Source organism: Neoarius graeffei, chromosome 15 (genome assembly GCF_027579695.1).
Source record: "Neoarius graeffei isolate fNeoGra1 chromosome 15, fNeoGra1.pri, whole genome shotgun sequence".
Lineage (NCBI taxonomy): Eukaryota > Metazoa > Chordata > Actinopteri > Siluriformes > Ariidae > Neoarius > Neoarius graeffei.
In genome coordinates this window covers 3,204,937-3,228,279 of record NC_083583.1, presented here as the reverse complement: position 1 = coordinate 3,228,279, position 23,343 = coordinate 3,204,937, and the positions used below count along the sequence as shown (strand labels likewise).

The 23,343-nt window shown below is 44.4% G+C and overlaps 1 protein-coding gene across 1 annotated transcript in view; it reads right to left on the bottom strand.

Moving 5' to 3' along the window:
- The window catches only part of tpma (alpha-tropomyosin), a 66,654-nt gene continuing 43,311 nt past the window's right edge, over positions 1 to 23,343 (bottom strand). The window contains exons 3-10 of the mRNA XM_060940399.1: positions 13,405 to 13,538; positions 12,489 to 12,606; positions 12,326 to 12,396; positions 11,444 to 11,519; positions 1,699 to 1,761; positions 790 to 859; positions 462 to 540; positions 1 to 302 (exon numbers count right to left, since the gene is read on the bottom strand). Of these exons, the coding sequence (XP_060796382.1) occupies positions 299 to 302; positions 462 to 540; positions 790 to 859; positions 1,699 to 1,761; positions 11,444 to 11,519; positions 12,326 to 12,396; positions 12,489 to 12,606; positions 13,405 to 13,538 (615 nt within the window). The 3' untranslated portion in view covers positions 1 to 298. The remainder of the gene's footprint in view (positions 303 to 461; positions 541 to 789; positions 860 to 1,698; positions 1,762 to 11,443; positions 11,520 to 12,325; positions 12,397 to 12,488; positions 12,607 to 13,404; positions 13,539 to 23,343) is intronic.

Sequence of the window (23,343 nt, the reverse complement as noted above, 5' to 3'; positions counted from 1 at the left end):
AAGAGCTTTTCCAGATTTTATTCAAGCTTCTCAAGAATAAATTAAAGACATAAGAAAAGACTAAGACAAACTAAAAGAGACTGAGTGAGTGGGGAGCTTTACATGGATGAAATTAAATGAAGTTTTATTATTTTACAGAAAGTAAAACCACTCAAAAGTTCTGTACAGCGGATGGAAAACCGATCGCCATAGACAGAGGAAAGCAGTGACAGAAAGTAAGAAAGGAAAGAGAAATGGAGAAGAACAGAAGTGTGAAGTGAAGCGACTCGGCCGACGCAGGGACCAGGGATGAGATCGTTTATCTATGTGGATGAGAGAAACAAAAAAAAAAATGATGAAGAAACAAGAGAACAGCATGCAAACAAAGCAGCATGCAAAGGGAACGTTTCATTATAATATACATTAAATTAAAGGTGAAAAAAGTATTCATGCTTCAATTTTATCCTTATCAAAATATTTACATGGAGGTCATGTCGTTCAGGGCGTGGTCGAGCTCCTCGGTGATGGCTTTGAGCCTGAGTTTCTGAGAATACAACTCATCTACACGAGCCAATCAGGAAATGGAGCAAAGGATTATGGGTGATGGGAATGATGAGTGCAAAAACAGGCGGATAAACAGACAGACAAAACGAGTGGAAATGGAGAGAAATAAAAAGAGGTTGAAGCAAAAAAAGATGAAGAGAAACTAAAACTAGAAATGAGAAACAATAAATAAGGATTTTATAGGAAAATAAATGTAATTTATCCTGCGACGTGAGACATGAGAGAGGTTTGTGGAACGTGACCTACCCTCCAGATCATCAATGGTCTTCTCCAGCTTGGCGACTGATTTCTCAGCAAACTCAGCACGAGTCTCAGCCTGGGAGGAAAACACACACACACACACACACACACACACACACACACACACACACACACACACACACACACAAAGTTTACACATGAACTCCAACATGCAACATGTTTAAACTCACTTGGGAATCTTAATGAGTGATAGTCAGACTGCAGTTTTGTTAAATAAAGATGGACTCGTGCTCTTTTCAGGTATTTTTAATCCCACCAGGATGGAAAATGTTCTTTTTAGATTGTTTAAATATAAAAGTAAATATGGCAGATATTAAAACACAACCAACACTAAAACATTTGCTCAAATGCGGACACGTCGTTCTGCAGCACATTTAATTTTGTGTAACTCAAGAGTGATTTGCACAAAATTATTTAATTTGATTTCATTTGTTAAATTCAATTATTTTTTAATTTTCTAATTATTTAATTAAATAATTATTTCATTATTTATTTTTTATTATTAATAAAGCGGCTAGAGAGAATGAGATGAATACCAATATTTTCATTCTTTTTACTATATTTATGTAATTTGTTTATTTAATTATCCCATTTATTTAATTATTTACTCAATTATTTAATTATTTTTTAATTATTTGTTTATTTAATTTGTTAAAATTTGTGACAACAAACGATTAATTAAAAAGGAAAAATATTAATTTTGCAGGATAGATTGTCCTGCAAATTAATATGCCAGAAGACAATACTGATCAATTATGGAAGACTTCAGTCGATTAATCATGACCAGTCTTAGAAATGTAATATTTTGTTGTACTGAAATAGCTAATAATAATAATAATAATAATAATAATAATAATGTGTTCATTTGTGATGCAGCTAAAGCAGCAACTGCACCTCCTTCAGCTTGTCAGTCAGAACCTTGATCTCGTCCTCAAATTTGTCCTCCTTCTGAGTGTACTGTAGACATAAAGAGAAGAAGTCAGTTAGACTCCACACACACACACACACACACACACACACACACACACACACACATGGGTCTGTCTCAGAAACTGGGTACTGTGGGGGTTCCCCACTAAATATACTCGCAGTCAATAAACTATACGGTTTTGAATGGTGATGTTGGTTTTAATTTGAAATAAAATGATGAAAGAAATCTTCTTTTTCTTTTGGCTGCTCCTGATTGGGGTCGCCACAGCGGATCTTTTGTCTCCATTGCTCCCTGTCTTCCGCATCCTTCTTTACCGCACCTGTCACTTTCATGTCCTCTCTCACCACATCCATGTATCTCCTCTTTGGCCTTCCTCGTTTTCGTGTGCCTGGCAGCTCCATCCTCAACATTCTCCTTCCCACATGCTCTGCATCTCTTCTCAGGATGTGCCCATACCATCTCAGTCTCATCTCTCTTAGCTTCATTCCCAAGCTCTCCACATGTGCTGTCCCTCTGATGTGCTCGTTCCTTATCCTGTCCAACCTCGTCACTCTCATCGCAAACCTTAACATCCTCAACTCCGTCACCTCCAACTTTGCCTCCTGTCTCTTCGTTAAGGGTACGGTCTCCAATCCATCCATCACAGCTGGTCTCACTACTGTCTTATACATCTTACCTTTCACTTCTGCTGGGACTTTCCTATCACAAATGACTCCCGAAATCCTTCTCCAACTGCTCCACCCTGCCTGCACTCTCTCTCTCACCTCACTATCGCAGCCCCCATTTTCCTGCACAGTTTGACCCCAGGTACTTGAATTCACCAACTTTCTTTACGTCTACTCCTTGCATCTTCACTACACTCTCATCCCCATTCTCATTGATGCACATGTATTCCGTTTTGCTACTGCTCACCTTCATTCCTCTTCGTTCCAATGCATACCTCCATCTCTCCAAACCCAACTCAACCTCCTTTCTACTTTCACCACATATCACAATATCATCCGCGCACATCATGTTCCATGGTGACTCTTGCCTCACTTTGTCCGTCAAGCTATCCATCACTATGGCAAACAAAAAAAGGACTCAAAGCAGATCCTTGATGAAGTCCCACCTTCACCTTCAACCATTCAGTCGTTCCAACTGCACACCTCACTGCTGTTTCACTGTTCTCATACATGTCTTGCTCCACTCTGATATACTTCTCATTCACTCCACTCTTTCTCATACAATACCATAACTCATCTCTCGGCACTCTATCGTATGCCTTCTCCAGGTCTACAGCACACAATGTAGCTTTCTCTGGCCTTCCCTGTACTTCTCCATTAACGTTCTTAAAGCAAAAATTGCATTCGACATGCTCTTCCTTGGCATAAACCCGTACTGCTCTTCACAGATTGCTACCTCTCTTCTCAATCTCGCCTCCAATACCCTTTCCCATAGCTTCATGGTGTGGCTCATCAATTTTATCCCTCTGTAATTACTGCAGCTCTGTACATCTCCCTTATTCTTGTATATTGGGACGAGCACACTCTTTCTCCATTCATTTGGCATTTTCTCATTCTCTAGGATCTTATTAAACAATCTCGTTAGGAACTCCACAGCCGTCTCACCCAAACATCTCCAAGCCTCAATCGGGATACCATCTGGTCCGACTGCTTTCCCAGTCTTCATTCTTTTCATGGCTGCCCTCACCTCATCCTTACTAACCAACTCTGCTTCCTGATTTGCTGTCTCCAGTGAATCTGACCTTTTCTCTCTTGGATTCTCCTCATTTAATAAATCCTCAAAGTACTCTTTCCACCTTCTTAATACACTCTCTTTGTTTGTCAGCACATTTCCATTTACATCTTTCATCAATCTTACCTGCTGTACATCCCTCGCTTCCCTGTTTCTCTGCCTAGCTAGTCTGTACAGGTCTTTCTCTCCTTCTTTGGTCTCCAGTCTTTCATACAACTCCTGGTATGCATCTGCTTTCACCTTCGCTACCGCTCTTTTTGCCTTCTGTCTCGTCTCTCTGTATAACCGCCTGCTTTCCTCGTCTCTCTGATCGTCCCAATTCTTCTTTGCTAGCTTCTTCTCTTTTATAATTTCCTGCACTTCTTTGTTCCACCACCATGTCTCCTTGTCTTCCTTCCTCCTTCCCGATGACCACCCTAGCACCTTCCTTGCTGCCTCTCTTACTAGTACAGCAGTAGTATTCCAATCTTCTGGCAGACTTCCATGACCACTCAATGTTCATCTCATTTCTTCCCTAAACTCCTTCTGATGTTCAACCTCTTTTAGTTTCCACCACTTAATCTTCAGCTCCACTATTTCACGCTTCCTCTTTTTCACTTTCAAGCTCATCCTGCATACGACCACTTGATGTTGTTTAGCTACTCTCTCCCCTGCCATCACTTTACAGTCTCCAATCTCCTTCAGGTTACCCCTTCTGCAGAGTATGTAGGCCACCTGTGTAGATCTTCCTCCACTCTTAAACGTCACCCTGTGCTGCTCTTTCTTCTCAAAGTATGTATTGACGATTGCCAAATTCACTCTCTTTGAAAAATCAACCACCATTTGCCCTTCCACATTTCTCTCTCTTATACCATATCTGCCCATCACGCCCTCATCTCCTCTGTTTCCCTCGCCAACATGTCCATTGAAATATGCTCCTATCAGCACGCGCTCCTCCCTCTGTATACTTTCTACCACTTCATCCATCTTTTCCCAGAAAGACTCTTTCTCTTCATTCTCACATCCAACCTGTAGGGCGTACGCACACACAACATTGATTACCACTCCTTGAATCTCCAACTTCATGCCTATCACTCTATCTGACACCCTGTGAGACATTTTGAAATTTCATGCCAAATATTGGCTCATTTGAAATTTCATGACAGCAACACATCTCAAAAAAGTTGGGACAGGGGCAATAAGAGGCTGGAAAAGTTAAAGGTACAAAAAAGGAACAGCTGGAGGACCAAATTGCAACTCATTAGGTCAATTGGCAATAGGTCATTAACATGACTGGGTATAAAAAGAGCATCTTGGAGTGGCAGCGGCTCTCAGAAGTAAAGATGGGAAGAGGATCACCAGTCCCCCTAATTCTGCGCCGACAAATAGTGGAGCAATATCAGAAAGGAGTTCGACAGTGTAAAATTGCAAAGAGTTTGAACGTATCATCATCTACAGTGCATAATATCATCAAAAGATTCAGAGAATCTGGAAGAATCTCTGTGCGTAAAGGTCAAGGCCGGAAAACCATACTGGGTGCCCGTGATCTTCGGGCCCTTAGACGGCACTGCATCACATACAGGCATGCTTCTGTATTGGAAATCACAAACTGGGCTCAGGAATATTTCCAGAGAACATTATCTGTGAACACAATTCACCGTGCCATCCGCTGTTGCCAGCTAAAACTCTATAGTTCAAAGAAGAAGCCGTATCTAAACACGATCCAGAAGCGCAGACGTCTTCTCTGGGCCAAGGCTCATTTAAAATGGACTGTGGCAAAGTGGAAAACTGTTCTGTGGTCAGACGAATCAAAATTTGAAGTTCTTTATGGAAATCAGGGACGCCGTGTCATTCGGACTAAAGAGGAGAAGGACGACCCAAGTTGTTATCAGTGCTCAGTTCAGAAGCCTGCATCTCTGATGGTATGGGTTGCATTAGTGCATGTGGCATGGGCAGCTTACACATCTGGAAAGACATCATCAATGTTGAAAGGTATATCCAGGTTCTAGAGCAACATATGCTCCCATCCAGATGACGTCTCTTTCAGGGAAGACCTTGCATTTTCCAACATGACAATGCCAAACCACATACTTCATCAATTACAGCATCATGGCTGCGTAGAAGAAGGGTCCGGGTACTGAACTGGCCAGCCTGCAGTCCAGATCTTTCACCCATAGAAAACATTTGGCGCATCATAAAATGGAAGATACGACAAAAAAGACCTAAGACAGTTGAGCAACTAGAATCCTACATTAGACAAGAATGGGTTAACATTCCTATCCCTAAACTTGAGCAACTTGTCTCCTCAGTCCCCAGACGTTTACAGACGGTTGTAAAGAGAAAAGGGGATGTCTCACAGTGGTAAACATGGCCTTGTCCCAACTTTTTTGAGATGTGTTGTTGTCATGAAATTTAAAATCACCTAATTTTTCTCTTTAAATGATACATTTTCTCAGTTTAAACATTTGATATGTCATCTATGTTCTATTCTGAATAAAATATGGAATTTTGAAACTTCCACATCATTGCATTCCGTTTTTATTGACAATTTGTAGTTTGGCCCAGCTTTTTTGGAATCGGGGTTGTACTTCATCGGCCAGCAACGCCTCCGTCTTATGGGAAACATGCAAAGCTTATGCCACAGGATTAATTATTTTGTACTCTTCAACAAAGAAGTACCAAAGACAGGAGAAACAAAAATCTTTAGAGAGTGAACTGATGGATAAAGAAAAAGCATATATTGCTGCTCCATCACCACCATTGTGGCAAGAAATCACGGGAATCAGAACAGCTCTAAATTGCCTTCTTACCAGGGATGCAGAGAAGAAAATGAAATATACTAGACAGAGGTTTTATGAGCATGGAGATAAAGCAGGCAAATGTCTGGCCTATTATGTTAAGAAGTGTGCAGAATCCCAAACTATTGCAGCTGTATCTGATAAAGATGGCCACAAGGTATATGAAAATAAACTGATAAATAACTGTTTTAAGAATTTTTACAAAAACCTGTACTCTTCTGAACAAGCTCCAGAGGGAGAGCAACTAATGGACAATTTCTTTGCTCAACTGGATTTGCCAAATTTGTCAGAAGAGCATAAGACTGCCCTTAATAGTCCCATAACTAAAACTGAAGAGATCAAAGCTATTAAAAGATTACAAAATGGAAAGTCACCAGGACCTGACGGCGTCTGTTGTGAATTTTATAAACAGTTCCAAAATATTCTTGTAGATCCTCTTCTTGATATGTTCAATCACTCCTTCACTACAGGAGAATTCCCACAAACACTGAAGGAGGCCAATATATCCTTAATTTTAAAGAAAGGGAAGTGCTCTGACTCTTGCGGATCCTACAGGCCCATAGCCCTCCTAAATGTGGATAGGAAGCTGCTTTCTAAAATCTTGGCCTCTTGTTTAGAAAATTTCTTACCAAAACTGGTGAAGGAAGACCAGACAGGTTTTGTAAGGGGTCGGAATTCAGCTACCAATGTTAGACATTTGTTGAATGCTATCCTAGCTTTTAAGCAAAAGTCTATTAATGGTCTGGTGCTTTCTCTCGACGCAGAGAAAGCATTCGACCGAATTGAATGGTCTTTCTTACTGTATACACTGGGTAAATTTGGGTTGGGGGAGGACTTTATAAAATGGGTCAAAATTATATATACTAGACCACAGGCAGCAGTCTTGACTAATGGACTCAGGTCTGAATTCTTCAATACTCACAGAGGGGTGATGCAGGGCTGCCCTTTATCGCCCCTCCTATTCGCTTTGGCCATAGAGCCACTTGCTGAGACCATAAGGGTGACACCCACAATACGTGGTTTAGAGATTGGACAGTTGTGTCATAAAATAACCTTATACGTGGATGATGTTCTAATCCTTCTGACCGACCCTGAAACATCTGTACCAGGTCTTATTGATGTGATGGACAGATTTAGTTGTTTCTCTGGTTATAAGATCAACCTGGATAAATCAGAGGCTATGCCCCTTGGTATTCTTTCAACAATACCAACTACTGTACCTTCCTTTCCTTTCAAATGGTCTCCCAATGGGTTTGTGTACTTAGGAATCTTCATCACCCCATCCTTTGATCAACTATATAAAGCCAACTTTGCACCCTTATTTTGTAAAATTAAGCAGGACCTAGAGCGATGGATGTCACTTCCTGTTTCCTGGTTAGGACGCATTGCCCTGGTCAAAATGAATGTTTTGCCTAGGTTATTGTATCCTATCCAAATTATTCCTGCTTTGTTTTCTAAAAGGGTGTTGAAGGATATAAATGGATGGCTTAGCGCTTTTATTTGGAACAAGCGTAGACGCAGGCTTAAGATGGCAGTATTACATCTACCAAGTTCGATGGGTGGCCTGGACTTACCTAATATTAAAATTTACCAACTTTGTGCCCATTTAAGATTTGTAAACGACTGGGTTAAGGGTAAAACTTCAATCTGGATGGATATTGAAACAGCATTATCACAGTGCAGACTAAGTGACCTATTTTTTAAAATAATTTTAAAGATATCAAAGCTTTTTGTGCAAATCCTGTAACAATCAATACTCTAAAAGCATGGCGGCTTGTCCGCCGTCTTGAGGGAAGATCAAATATAACATCTATTTTCACCCCAATAATAAATAATCCTACTTTTCCCCCAGGTTCTTCGGACCCTGGTTTTCGACAATGGTCTAAGAAGAATATTAAATCCCTCAGTGACCTATTCTCAGATGATAAGTTTATGTCATCTGAACAGCTTACTAACAATTACAAATTGTCCAAAAAAGATTTCTTTTGCTTTTTGCAAATAAGGCATTATATCATTCATAGTACAACCCTTATTGATCACCCTGAAATATCTGTTGTTGAGAAAATTCTCTTTCATCAACAATTGAAAGTGTCTCTGAGCTCATTTTACCATGTACTTAATGTTTTTTCTACTACTGATGCGCAGGGGATCAGAGGTGTGTGGGAGAAGGAGTTGTCTGTGACCATAGATGAAGAAAAGTGGGATACCATTTGGTCTCTTGCAAAAAAGATTTCAATTTGTGCTCGGACAAGAGCAATACAACTTAACATTTTACACAGATTACATATTTCCCCTCACCGCAGGCATTTCTTCAACTGCTCTCTTTCCCCTTTGTGTCTCAAGTGTAAAACGGATGTGGGAACTTTAACACATTGTTTCTGGTCTTGTCATAAATGTCAAAGATATTGGGTTGAAATTATAAGTGAAATGGAGAGAAATTTTCATATTAATATAGAAATGGACCCTGTGTCCCTGATTCTAGGTCTTCCAAGTGACTATTTGAAAACAGCAGTCAACAAAAGATTGTATAATATTCTAACGTTCGCAGCTAGGAAAAATATTCTTTTGCAGGTTCCTTCTGTCTGTGGTTGGCGCAAAATAATTTTTGAGCTGATACCTTTAGAATACCTTACCAACGTCATACATCACAGTGTAGATCAGTTCTACAGAGTATGGCGCCCATTTTTGGACTATATTGGTCCAGACCTTTCCTCCACCCTATTAAAAGGACTGCTGCGGACTTGAACGACATTCGTGTACTGTAAGACTGACTCACCACATCTTGTATCATGCCAGATGTTTATCTCTCATGTAAAGGCCCGGTCCCACTGGCCAATGGACACAAAACGTATGCAAAAAGGACACAGCAGACGAGCAAAATTTCGGGGGTGGCTCTATCCGTTTTCATCCGCTCCAGAAATGGACAAAATTGGCGAAAATTTGCAAAAACAGAACGGAAAAGAACGGACGTGGGTAGTATATAGCGGGGATGTTAAACGCATGTTCATAGGAAACCTAGCGGATGAAAGTGGATGGAAGTGGATGACAGCTCCGAAGGGGTTACCGGTGATAACTGAGAAGCGGATGCATAGCAGAAAGAGCGGATGCATAGCGGATGAAGGGGATGCATCACGTACACCTAACGGAAACAAAGGGGATGTTGCGCGGATGTATATCGGATGCAGACCGTTCACTGCGCATGCGGGGGGTATGAATTGCGTCTGCTCCGCGGATATAAAAGGATGCAGCACGCACGCCGTCAGCATAAAGCGGAAAGACGTGCTGGCGGCTACATCGATACATCTCTACTGAGATCCAGATGATTTTCTCCCCCTTTTTATACAAAATATCGATTGTCCGCTAGGTGTCCTTCTACATACTCTAGACATACTCCAGACATCCTAAATATACGAGATACATCCCAGATATAAACGCTTTGTCTGTTTTGAATACTTTATATACGAGATGCATACGCTTACATCCTTTCTATTTCCGTGCTACTAACGATGAATAGACGTTTCATGTACCTTATCTTTCCTCCCTCTTTCCGTTTTCAGCTGCAGCGGATGTGAGTTGCGAGGATGCCCAGAGGATGCAGAGAGGATACAGCAGACGTTTAACGGATGATAACGGACATAGAACGTTTGTTGCTCATATATGTCGCGGATTTACATCGTACACGGCGGAAAGTTCATCCGTTCTAAAAGTTTTGTGGAGCTCAAAACTTTTTGCGCGGATGAAATCACAGTGGACGGATGCTCGATGGATAGAGCGTATGAAGCACGTATGCAATGAGTACACAACGGATGCATAGCGTTTTCCAACGGATGGCAAAGATTTTTTTACGTTTTACATCCTCTTTGCATCCGTAAGTGCAGTGGGACCGGGCCTTAAGAGCTGTTGTGTATGTTTTGTGTTTGTTTTGTGTCTAGTTTTGTAGACACTGTTTGTTTGTTGAATGGAAACAAAACTGCAAAAAAAACAATGAAAAAAAAAGGTTGTAGTCTACTGAAAAGTCTACAGTTATCACTAATTGTATTTTAAGTTATAAATCTGCGATTTTGTTTTTTAAAACGAAAGCTGAAAGTTAGGTATAGAATATGTTTCTTAGAGAATATGTTCCGATGGTAGCTGGTCTTGTATGAATTTCTGAGCTATAAAATGAGTTGTGGTCTATTTTTTACCGTAGCGTGTTATTTGTGTGCGGGGAAGGACACACATTAACAATTTGCATGTGTAGAATGGAATTTTCCACTCCAGCAGTTAGAAGTTGATCGTGCTTCCATTTGCGGTCTCTCTGTTACGTGGGTGATCTGTTCGGACGTTATCACTGAAAAGGTGAGTTTTGACAGTTTTATTTTGTTTTAGTCTTGTAGTATAAGGCAATAGAATGTTTCTTTTTCATCTTACTTTCATATTTCGTAGTGTTTGCGTATTTTTGGCCAATATTTTGCAACCATGGTCAATTTAGATCGAACTTTTGATAGAATCTACAGCCAGTCATTTTGCCCCGCCCCCGCCTCGCGCTCCGTCCGGTGCGGTAGTGATGTCCCGTTGCTCGTGCGTCGCAGCAGAGACCCGCGCGACCTTCAGCCGGTACAGTCGCTGTTCTTTTACCACCGCCGTTATTCTCATCTTTCCGGTGTGTTCTTGATTTTCCCATTGTGTCCTATTTCGCCATATCAAATACCCAAAATGTATCATATTATTCATATTTAAGTGAATAATCAATTCAGTCATCATAACTTGGCATTTTTAACCCAAGCAATCAAAAAGAGGAAATTTATTCAATATTTGTACTCATCTGTGAAGGAGGGGCTTTAATTCTTCATGATGTAGTTATTTTATATGTAAATCAATTTTACAAAAGCATTTGAATTGTAATCAAAAAAATTTTCCACAGTGGAGGCCAGATAAAGCAAGATGCTATCTTTATTCTTATTAAACATGACAAAAGAAACATTGATAATTAGGTAAATGCAAAAAAAAAAAAAAAGTAAAATTAGAAAATGTATTTTTTGACCATAATGTCCCAAATGAGAGAGCAGTTTCTGAGACGGACCCATATGTATATATAATGTGTATGTGTGTGTGTGTATATATATATATATATATATATATATATATATATATATATATATATATATATATATGCAAGCACACACATACACGCACATGCGCACACACCACATACCTTCTCTGCCTGGGCCTCCAGGGATTTCATGAGGTTGGTGACTGTCTTCAGTTCCTCCTCCAGTTCAGAACATTTACTGTAAAAAGATTAAAGAATCAACATCAGTATCAGTATTAGATTAATATCAGATCAATATTAGATTAGCACCAGATCAGTATTAGATCTGTATCCAATCACTATCAGTATTAGATCAGTATCCAAGCAGTATTGGTATCAGATCAGTATCAGTATCAGATCAGTATTGGTATCAGATCAGTATCAGATCGGTATTAGATCAGTATCAGAGCAGTATTGGTATCAGTATCAGATCAGTATCAGATCGGTATTAGATTGGTATCAGTATTAGATCAGTATCCAATCAGTATTGGTATCAGATCAGTATCAGTATCAGATTGGTATTAGATCAGTATCAGTATTAGATCAGTATCCAATCAGTATTGATATAATGACACTGCTGGGACTTATGTATTTATTATAGTGTTTCTATTTATAATGTTATTTATATTGGGCCACTTGATCTTGGGGTCTGTAAGCCCATGGGGTGAGAAGCTCTTGTGTGTCTGCTGTACTGCTGTGAAGTCTTGTGTATATGTATGATATGTTTTTATGTTTTGTGGGGCCAAAGATGAATTTCCACAATGTGGACAATAAAGATTCCTATTCTATTCTATCAGTATCAGATTGGTATTAGAATTAGATCAGTATCCAATCAGTATTGGTATCAGATCAGTATCGGTATCAGACCAGTATTAGATCAGTATCAGTATTAGATCAGTATCCGATCAGTATCAGATCAGTATCCAATCAGTATTGGTATCAGATCAATATCAGTATCAGATCAGTATTACATCAGCATCTGATCAGTATCAGTTTTGTTCTTACCCCTCGTTTAGCTCAGCTCTCTCCTCTGTACGGTCCAACTCACCCTCAACGATCACCAGCTTACGAGCCACCTGCACGCGCGCACACACACACAGAGTATAGGATGAGGGAGAATCAGAACAGTAAGGAGTAAAGAGAGTGTAGAAACAGAAAGCTCGCTCACCTCCTCGTATTTGCGATCGGAGTCCTCAGCGATGTTTTTGGCCTCCTTCAGCTGGACCTCCTGCACCCCCATCTTCTCCTCATCCTTCAGAGCCCTATTCTCAATCACCTTCATGCCTCTGAGAGACACACAAATTACTGTATAAGTGTTATCAGACTCTTTCCTCATTAAGAGAATGTACTCTTCCTTCACGCTTCACGACATCACACGATTTAATCGCCGCCATTTTGAGCACAGAATGTGCTAATGAGACGCATTTCTCTTTAATAAGCACTTTATTTCAGGTAAAAATATAATCTATCCTGTGTAAGCTTTATCAATAACACCAACGTTAGCTTTATAGCCACTGTGCAGGAAGCTTGGAACAAAACATCGTTTTCTTAACTACTTTTAAATGTTCACAGTGATCTCTTCTCAATCCTCAAGTCTCGATTTAAATCTCTAGACAGACAAGTTTACACACCCTGCTGTTAACTGGCTAGCAACGCTACATTACGTGACAAGTTTATCTCGGAAGCAAGTATTGCTAACATTAGCAAAAGTGAATAAGTTCACAGACATTAGTTGCCTTTCCCTCCAACGGCAGAGGTTTTGTCTTGTTTTTAATGTAAAGAGATTCTCAGGTTTTGTGTTCTTAAATTCTCTACGTCTTTCAGGGTTTGTGTACAATCAGAAAAAAACATCAGAAAAAACGGTACAAATGCTAGCTTAGTGGAATTAGCAGCTCAGAGAAACATACCGAATCACTGTCCATTTTATCCACTTTGTCAAAGTACCATTTTATTCTACTTATGTTTCACATGTTGTATATCGGTGCTGTGTATTGAAGCCAGAAGTTCTGTCCAGTGACCATGACAGAAAAATGACGTGATTGAAACGCTTTATCAGCTAGATGGAACCCCGTGAAAACACACACCTCTCGCTCTCGTCTGCAGCCTTCTCAGCCTCCTCCAGCTTCTGCAGTGCTGTGGCCAGACGCTCCTGAGCGCGATCCAACTCCTCCTCAACCAGCTGGATACGTCTGTTCAGGGAAGCCACGTCGCCCTCAGCCTGCGCGCAACAGAACACGAGATCAAATTCACACACTTACAGCCTACATACGAACAACATACAGTGATTATAATCATACACTTTATATAGAATAAACAGAATGACAGGATTATTTTCCTAGAACAGCTTTATTCCTCTTATACCGCAGCAATTTGTGGAACATCAGCGAAACAAGTTCCTTATGTTATAGCAGCTATAAACAGTCTTTCCCTCACTGTCTTTTTTTCTCTCTTTTGAAGTTAATAAAACAAAAAGCACCGCTTTTAGTTTTTTATTTCTGAGAAACTGAAAACTCCTCTGTCCTGAAGGTTTCTTAAACTAACTGCTCTTCCTTCAGCAGCATATTCCTTTAGTTAAAGCGATTAACCAGGAAATTTTGAAATTACTGGGTTATGAAATGTCATCATTATACATTAATAATATAAGATGTTCTAGATGAAAAAAATTCAGTGGACTTTAGCTTAAAAAACATGTTGAAGTTGTAACATCAGTCCGTTGGGCCATTTCCCCGGGCGTGGCCGTACTGGATTAGCCAGATACACGGATGTATGAGGAGATGAAAACGAGGGTGGCGCTGCGTGACGTAGGATTTCATTTCTTTTTTTTTTATCCAAGATGGCACTGCAAGAGTGGCAGCTAGTTACAGTAGCTCCGAGCGTGTTTATGTGTTTTGGTATGTTTTTGTACTTTTTTCGTGTTTCTTTCTGCACTAGTCTCAGTCGGAAGTGCGCACCTAGGGATGTACTACTCGTGAGACTGTGCATTTGTATTTTTCTCTTTTTCTTTCTGGGGCTAGTTAAATCGGCATCAGTGGACCCTTTCAGCCACGGCTCCATTGTTTACACTTGGGAGCAGCTGTTAGCACTGTGCAACACCAAGGTACTCCCCGTGGAAAGACCAGTGATCCCCGCAGAATTAAGGAGAAGGAGAAGGGGATGCAGAGCTGGAATGAAGTGCCGGGAGAAGAAAAGACGGTATAAACCATGCATACCGTCTGTCATCATGGGAAACATAAGATTTCTCCCTAATAAGATGGATGAGCTAACGGTGCTAACCAGGCTGCAGAGGGAGCACCAGGAGTGTAGCCTTATGTGCTTCACAGAGACTTGGCTGAATGAACTCTCACCGGACTCACACGTCACTTTGGACGGATTTCAACTCGTGAGAGCGGACAGGAAAGCCAAGGAGAGCGGTAAGAGGAAAGGAGGGGGTATAGAGATGTTTGTGAATGACAGATGGTGTAATCCGGGGCACATCAGGATAAAGGAGCAGTACTTCAGTAAAAACATTGAACTGCTAGTGGTTAGCATTCGGCCATATTACCTCCCGAGGGAATTCTCGCACGTTATCGCGATAACTGTGTATATCCCCCCGGTGGCCGATGCTGCTGCAGCCTGTGAGCTCTTACACACTACAGTGTTAAAGCTTCAGACATCGCACCCCCAGTCCCTGCTACTAATCTCTGGTGACTTCAATCATGCTTCCCTGTCCTCCACTCTCCCAACCTTCACTCAGTATGTGAAATGCCACACCAGTGACAATAGAACTGTGGATTTAATGTATGTGAACACCAAGGACCCCTCCTTGAACTGCCACCTTATTGTGGTGGAGGGGTTTGTGTGCTTGAATGATCCTAGGAGCTATGTTGTCGGGGGCATTATGCCCCTGTCAGGGTTTCCCAAGGCAGACAGGTCCTAGGTGACAGGCCAGACTAAGAGCAGTTCACCAAAACCCCTATGGAGAGAAATCCGAGGACCGTGACGTCGCCCGGGATGACGCAGCCGGGGCCCCACCCTGGAGCCAGGCCCGGGGTTGGGGCTCGTATGCGAGCGCTTGGTGGCCGGGCCTTTGCCCATGGGGCCCGGCCGGGCTCAGCCCGAAGAGGTGACGTGGGCCCGACCTCCTGTGGGTTCACCACCCACAGAGGTAGCAGTAGGGGACTGGTGCAATGTGGATTGGGTGGCAGTCGAAGGCAGGGGCCTCGACGACCTGATCCCCGGACACAGCGGCTGGCTGTTGGGACATGGAATGTCACTTCGCTGGGGGGGAAAGAGCCTGAGCTTGTGCGGGAGGTTGAGAGGTACCGGCTAGAGATAGTCGGGCTCACCTCCACGCACAGCTTGGGCTCTGGAACCCAGCTCCTCGAGAGGGGCTGGACTCTCCACTTCTCTGGAGTCGCCCGTGGTGAGCGGCGGCGGGCTGGTGTGGGCTTGCTTATAGCTCCCCAGCTCAGCCGCCATGTGTTGGAGTTTACCCCAGTGAACGAGAGGGTCGCCTCGCTGCGCCTTCGGATTGGGGAGAGGGCTCTTGCTGTTGTTTGTGCCTATGGCCCAAATAGCAGTATAGAGTATCCGGCCTTCTTGGAGTCCCTGGGAGAGGTACTGAGGAGTGCTCAGACTGGGGACTCCATTGTGTTACTGGGGGACTTCAATGCTCACGTGGGAGATGACAGTGACACCTGGAGGGGCGTGGTTGGGAGGAACGGCCTCCCCGATCTGAACCCGAGTGGTGTTTTGTTATTGGACTTCTGTGCTAGTCACGGTTTGTCCATAACGAACACCATGTTCGAGCATAGGGGTGTCCATAAGTGCACGTGGCACCAGGACACCTTAGGTCGGAGGTCAATGATAGACTTTGTAGTCGTTTCATCTGATCTCCGGCCCTATGTCTTGGACACTCGGGTGAAGAGAGGGGCTGAGCTGTCAACTGATCACCACCTGGTGGTGAGTTGGATCCGCTGGCGGAGGAGGAAGCTGGACAGACCTGGCAGGCCCAAACGTATGGTGAGGGTCTGCTGGGAACGTCTGGCCGAGCACTCTGTCGGGGAGGTCTTTAACTCCCACCTCCGGGAGAGCTTTTCCCAGCTTCCGAGGGAGGCGGGGGACATTGAGTCTGAGTGGACCATGTTCTCTACCTCCATTGTGGACGCAGCTGTTCGGAGCTGTGGCCGCAAGGTCTCCGGTGCCTGTCGTGGCGGCAATCCCCGAACCCGATGGTGGACACCAGAAGTAAGGGATGCCGTCAAGCTGAAGAAGGAGTCCTATCGGGCCATGTTAACCTCCAGGACTCCCGAGGCAGCTGACGGGTATCGGCAGGCCAGGCGTGCTGCAGCTCGGGCAGTTGCGGAAGCAAAAACTCGGAACTGGGAGGAGTTCGGGGAGGCCATGGAGAAGGACTATCGGTCGGCCTCGAAGAAATTCTGGCAAACCGTCCGGCGCCTCAGGAGGGGGAAGCAGTACTCTGCCAACACTGTTTACAGTGCGGGTGGGGAGCTGTTGACCTCGACTGGGGACATTGTCGGGCGGTGGAAGGAATACTTTGAGGATCTCCTCAATCCCACCGTCATGTCTTCCCACTGAGGAGACTGAGGCTGATGACTCAGAGGTGGACTCGTCCATTACCCAAGCTGAAGTCACTGAGGTGGTTTGCAAGCTCCTCGGTGGCAAGGCACCGGGGGTGGATGAGATCCGCCCTGAGTATCTCAAGTCTCTGGATGTTGTGGGGCTGTCTTGGTTGACACGCCTCTGCAACATCGCGTGGCGGTCAGGGACAGTGCCTCTGGAGTGGCAGACTGGGGTGGTGGTCCCTCTTTTTAAGAAAGGGGACCGGAGAGTGTGCCCCAATTATAGGGGAATCACACTTCTCAGCCTCCCAGGGAAGGTTTACTCCAGGGTACTGGAGAGGAGAATTCGACCAATAGTCGAACCTCGGATCCAGGAGGAACAATGCGGTTTTCGTCCTGGTCGCGGAACACTGGACCAGCTCTATACCCTTCATAGGGTGCTCGAGGGTTCATGGGAGTTTGCCCAACCAGTCCACATGTGCTTTGTGGATCTGGAGAAGGCATTCGACCGTGTCCCCCGTAGTATTCTGTGGGGGGTGCTTCGGGAGTATGGGGTTCGGGGCTCTTTGCTAAGGGCTGTCCGGTCCCTGTACGAACGGAGCAGGAGTCTGGTTCGCATTGCCGGCAGTAAGTCAGACCTGTTCCCAGTGCATGTTGGACTCCGGCAGGGCTGCCCTTTGTCACCGGTTCTGTTCATAATTTTTATGGACAGAATTTCTAGGCGCAGCCAGGGGCCAGAAGGAATCCTGTTTGGGAACCACAGGATTTCATCTCTGCTTTTTGCGGATGATGTTGTCCTGTTGGCTTCTTCAAACCAGGACCTTCAGCATGCACTGGGGCGGTTTGCAGTCGAGTGTGAAGCGGCTGGGATGAGAATCAGCACCTCCAAGTCCGAGGCCATGGTTCTCGACCGGAAAAGGGTGGCTTGCCCTCTCCAGGTTGGTGGAGAAGTTCTGCCTCAAGTGGAGGAGTTTAAGTATCTCGGGATCTTGTTCACGAGTGAGGGAAGGATGGAGCGTGAGATCGACAGGCGGATCGGTGCAGCCTCCGCAGTGATGCGGTCGCTTTACCGGTCCGTTGTGGTGAAGAAGGAGCTGAGCCAAAAGGCGAAGCTCTCAATTTACCGGTCGATCTACGTTCCGACTCTCACCTATGGTCATGAGCTTTGGGTAATGACCGAAAGGACAAGATCGCGGATACAAGCGGCCGAAATGAGTTTCCTTCGCAGGGTGGCTGGGCGCTCCCTTAGAGATAGGGTGAGAAGCACAGTCACTCGGGAGGAGCTCGGAGTAGAGCCGCTGCTGCTCCACATCGAGAGGAATCAGCTGAGGTGGCTCGGGCATCTTTTTCGGATGCCTCCTGGACGCCTCCCTGGGGAGGTGTTCCAGGCATGTCCCCCCGGGAGGAGGCCCCGGGGAAGACCCAGGACACGCTGGAGGGACTATGTCTCTCGGCTGGCCTGGGAACGCCTCGGTGTTCTTCCCGAGGAGCTGGCCGAGGTGTCTGGGGAAAGGGAAGTTTGGGCTTCCCTGCTTAGACTGCTGCCTCCGCGACCCGGTCCCGGATAAAGCGGAAGAAGACGAGACGAGACGAGAACACCAAGGACACATATAGTTCATCACCCCTCCCCCTGCTGGGCCGTTCTCACCACAATCTGGTTCACTTGTCCCCTACATACATACAGTACCTATGGTGAATAAACAACCACCCACCAAGAGGTATGTAAGGAGCTGGTCTGAGGAGACCAGTATGGCACTGAGGGACTGCTTTGACACCACGGACTGGGATGTGTTGTGTGAACCTCACGGGGATGACATTGATAGCCTGACAACCTGCATCACGGATTACATTAATTTCTGTGTTGAAAACACTGTGCCAGTCAGGAAGGTATGGTGTTTTCCCAACAATAAACCCTGGGTGACCTCTGAACTAAAAGCCCTATTAAACAAGAAGAAGAGGGTTTTTAAATCTGGCAGCAAGGAGGAGATGAGGAGAGTGCAGAGGGAGCTGAAGAGGGGGATAAGGAGAGGCAAGGACAGCTACAGGAGAAAGCTGGAGGAGCGCCTCAAGGGGAGCAACGCCAGAGAGGTATGGAGAGGCCTGAAAACCATCTCTGGCCACACAAAGGACAGTGGGAGGGGCCCTGTATCTGGGGGCCAGGACTGGGCAAATGAGTTGAATCTCTTTTTCAACAGATTTGACTGTGCCACCCCACCCTCCCCCACTCACCATAGTCCTGACCTGTCTGTGATATCACTCCACCACCATCCCTCTCCCCTCATAATACCTCTGACACCAACAGCTCCCTCCCCACACCACATCACCCCCCTCCACTCCCTGCCAGACCAATCCACACACTCCACCCCCTCACTCTACAGGACTCACACCTCGGCGACACCCCTCGCCTCTCCATAACAGCTGATCAGGTGTTGAAGGAGCTGAGGAGGATCAAAATGAGGAAAGCTGCTGGCCCTGATGGTATCAACTGCAGACTGCTTAAGGACTATGCAGATCAGCTCTGTGGGATACTTCTGTACATCTTCAACCTGAGCCTCAGTTTGGAGAGAGTTCCATTTCTGTGGAAAACATCATGTGTAGTTCCAGTTCCCAAGACTGCGCACCCCAGGGAGCTCAACCACTTTAGGCCAGTAGCTTTAACGTCTCACCTGATGAAGATCATGGAGAGGATTGTTCTCTCCCACCTCCGACACCTGGTGAACAGCGAGATGGACCCCCTGCAGTTCGCATACCGACCAGGCATTGGTGTAGATGACACTGTCATCTACCTGCTACACCGGTCACTTTTACACCTGGAGGGCACTGGGAGCACTGTGAGAGTCATGTTCTTTGACTTCTCCAGTGCTTTCAACACAATCCAGCAATCACTGCTTAGGGGGAAGCTGGAGGGAGCTGGCGTCAACTGCCACCTGGCTGCATGGATCATCGACTACCTTATTAACAGACCACAGTATGTGAGGCTCTGCGACTGTGTGTCTGATGTGGTAGTCTGCAGCACGGGGGCTCCACAGGGTACAGTGCTCTCTCCTTTCCTCTTTACACATCTGACTTCAGCTACAACATGGACAGCTGCCACCTCCAGAAGTTCTCAGATGATACAGCCATCATTGGACGTGTGTCAGAGGGGGACAACCTGGAGTACAGAGAGGTCATCAACAACTTTGTTGCCTGGTGCGAACTGAACCACCTGCGCATCAACGCCAGCAAGACAAAGGACAGGGATGTGATTTGGGGCTGGTGAAATTATCTGAAAATTTTAGCCGGGGGTCTGGGGGCCACAGGCCCCCAGCTGGTCCAGGGCAGCGGCCTGGTGGGGGGACAAGGGGGGGAAGCCCCCCGAAGCTCCTGGGTTCTGGGGTTTTCTGACTTAAAAATTGTACTAAAATGGCAAGCAAACACACAAGAAAAAACTTGTCATGATTAACAAATTCAAGCCAATTTAATGGTCAACACGCAACTCTGACACACACACTCTCGCTCACTCTCACACACACACACACACACACACTCTCTCACTCACACTCACTCTCTCTCACACACACACACACACACACACTCTCACTCTCACACACACACACACTCTCACTCACCCCAAAGAACCAGCGCGAGCAGGGCCCGCTAGCCCCGCGCCTTGTGACGTAATTCGCCCCGAGGCGAGCCGCGGTTTTTCTCCAACCATTCCCAGCGGAACTTTTTTCACTATTCTGTCGATTTCTTTAACTCGATTTGCATCTTTACGCCTCGATCACGGAGGCTGCCATCTTTCAACTCTTTGTTTGAAGCGAGCTTACGTACAGCTATCTAACAAGCGCGTTCATTGGTTGTTACAGAGCGATGAGCCAATCACGTACCTCGTTTCATCTCATTGACGTAATTACGTCATTTACGCAATTACGTCATTGAGATGAAATGAGGTACGTGATTGGCTCATCGCTCTGTAACAACCAATGAACGCGCTTGTTAGATAACTGTACGTAAGCTCGCTTCAAACAAAGAGTTGAAAGATGGCAGCCTCTGTGATCGAGGCGTAAAGATGCAAATCCGAGACTGCCATCTTTCAAACAAAGTTGGAACGAATAGGATACAAATGTGGATGAGGGAAAAATCGGAAAAAAAATTTTTCTTCAAGTTTTGAGGTGAAAAAAGCGGAATTCCGCGAATTCGCGGAAAAATCACATCCCTGAAAGGAGGTGGTGATTGATTTCAGAAGGACGGCTCCTCAAATTGCACCAGTGAACATACAGGGTTTAGACATTGAGATCGTGGAGGAGTACAAATACCTGGGTGTTCACTTCAACAACAAACTGGACTGGACAAACAACGCAGATGTCCTGTACAAGAAGGGCCAAAGTCATCTCCACCTGTTGAGAAGACTGAGGTCTTTTGGTGTGTGCAGGACACTGCTTAGGACTTTTTATGACTCTGTGGTAGCATCAGCGATTTTCTACGCTGTGGTCTGCTGGGGCTGTGGAAGTTCAGAGAGGGACAGGAAGAAACTTAATAAACTGGTCAGAAGGGCTGGCTCAGTCTTGGACTGTCCTCTGGAATCCATTGAGGAGGTGGGTGAGAGGAGGATGTTAGCCAAGCTGACATCAATCATGGATAACCCCTCTCACCCCCTACATGAGGCTGTTGGAGCTTTAAGCAGCTCTTTTAGTAGTACACTGCTACACCCACGGTGTAAGAAGGAGAGATACCGCAGGTCATTCATACCGACTGCTGTCAGACTGTATAGACCCTTTTCAGTCACGTGACCTTCGTAAACGCGACCGCCATTTTGGACATGTAGTGGACTTCGGCTCGAATCGGTTTGAATGCGAGGAAGGCGACAAACATAAAGGAAAAAGGAGCGAGATGCAGAAAACTGTATTTACTAGTTTACTGTAATTATGATCTGGCAGCTATTTACACCGGATCCAGTGTAAATAGCTGCCGGAGCCAACGTCCGAGCTTGCCGGAGCATGCTCCGGCCAGCCGCGAGCTAGCGTGCTCTGGAACCTCGGACGTTGGCTCCGGCAGCTATTTACACTGGATCTGGTGTAAATAGCTGCCAGATCATACTTACAGTAAACTAGAATGGAATGTTAACAGCAATGTAATGCCTTTTCTGGCTAATTTTATTCGTCTTACCTCCAACAAAGTGGTCACTACACAAGCGTTGGTATGCCGCTATCCATCTTCTCTGTCGGTCAGCATCTACCGGGATCCGATAAAATGATAACCCTTGCCTTGTTTGTTGATGGTTACTACATCCAGGTGCACAACAATATAGTGGCATGATGGAAGTCTTGCTGAAAATAAACACTTTCTTTGCTGCCGTTCCTCAATGTTGGCTGTGGTAAACTACTGGTAGTACACGTCCAAAATGGCGGCTGCGTTTGTCGTGACGTCACGTGAAAAGGGTCCATAACACCCGCAACTTGTAACGTAGCACCAATAACCTGTTTGTCGGTTTTATTTGCACTACTTCACCACTACTACCTCTATCTCATCAATGCAATTATTATGTGCAATAATATAGGTCTTAAATTATTTTTTACATACTTTATATATATATATATATATATATATATATATATATATATATATATATATATATATATATATATATATATACACACACACACACACACACACACACAGAGTCTACCTGAAACGTGCAATTATTTTCTGAGCCTCTCAATAAGGCAATATTTCTATACTTTTTCACGGTAGATAATGCAAATAGCCCTCTGTATTTATCTTTCGTTTGTCTAATTTTTATTTCAGTTTTATTTGTTATCTGTATGACATTTTCTTGCTACTGTAACACGTGAATTTCCCTGTTGTGGGATCAATAAAATGAATCTAATCTAATCTAATCTAATCTAATCTAATCTAATCTAATCTAATCTAATCTAATTTTGCACGTCTTCCTCATTCCGTCCTGGATCAGAGACGTTTGACCGAGTGGCTTCATCAAGTAAAGCGAGAAAACTTTACACCTGGAAAAAGCAGCAAATTGTGCAGTGAACATTTTACAGAAAATTGTGGATTTCTGTAGGACTTGTAGGAAAGAAATCACTGGGAAGAAGTGAGACACAAGGCAGAAACAACAACTGAAGTGAGACGCGATCCTGACACCACAAAACAGCGACAGCACACCGTGTCACACAACCAACGGATGGAAGATAATATATTTTTAAATAACCAGGCAATAAACTAGCACTACTTTATTTTGATTCCTTTTCTAATCCTGCATTGCCATAATTTTTGTGGAGAAATGCAAACAAATTAACCGAGAAGTCAAACTAGAACAAAATATTATAAACATTTGTCTCTGTTAGGACTAGGACTGTTTTGGCCTCTAGAGGCCGCTGTTATTTCCTTTTCATGTCGTGTTCATTTTGGCCTCTAGAGGCCGCCACTGTTCCTGTGTTTTGAGTTTGTGTTAATTGCCTAATT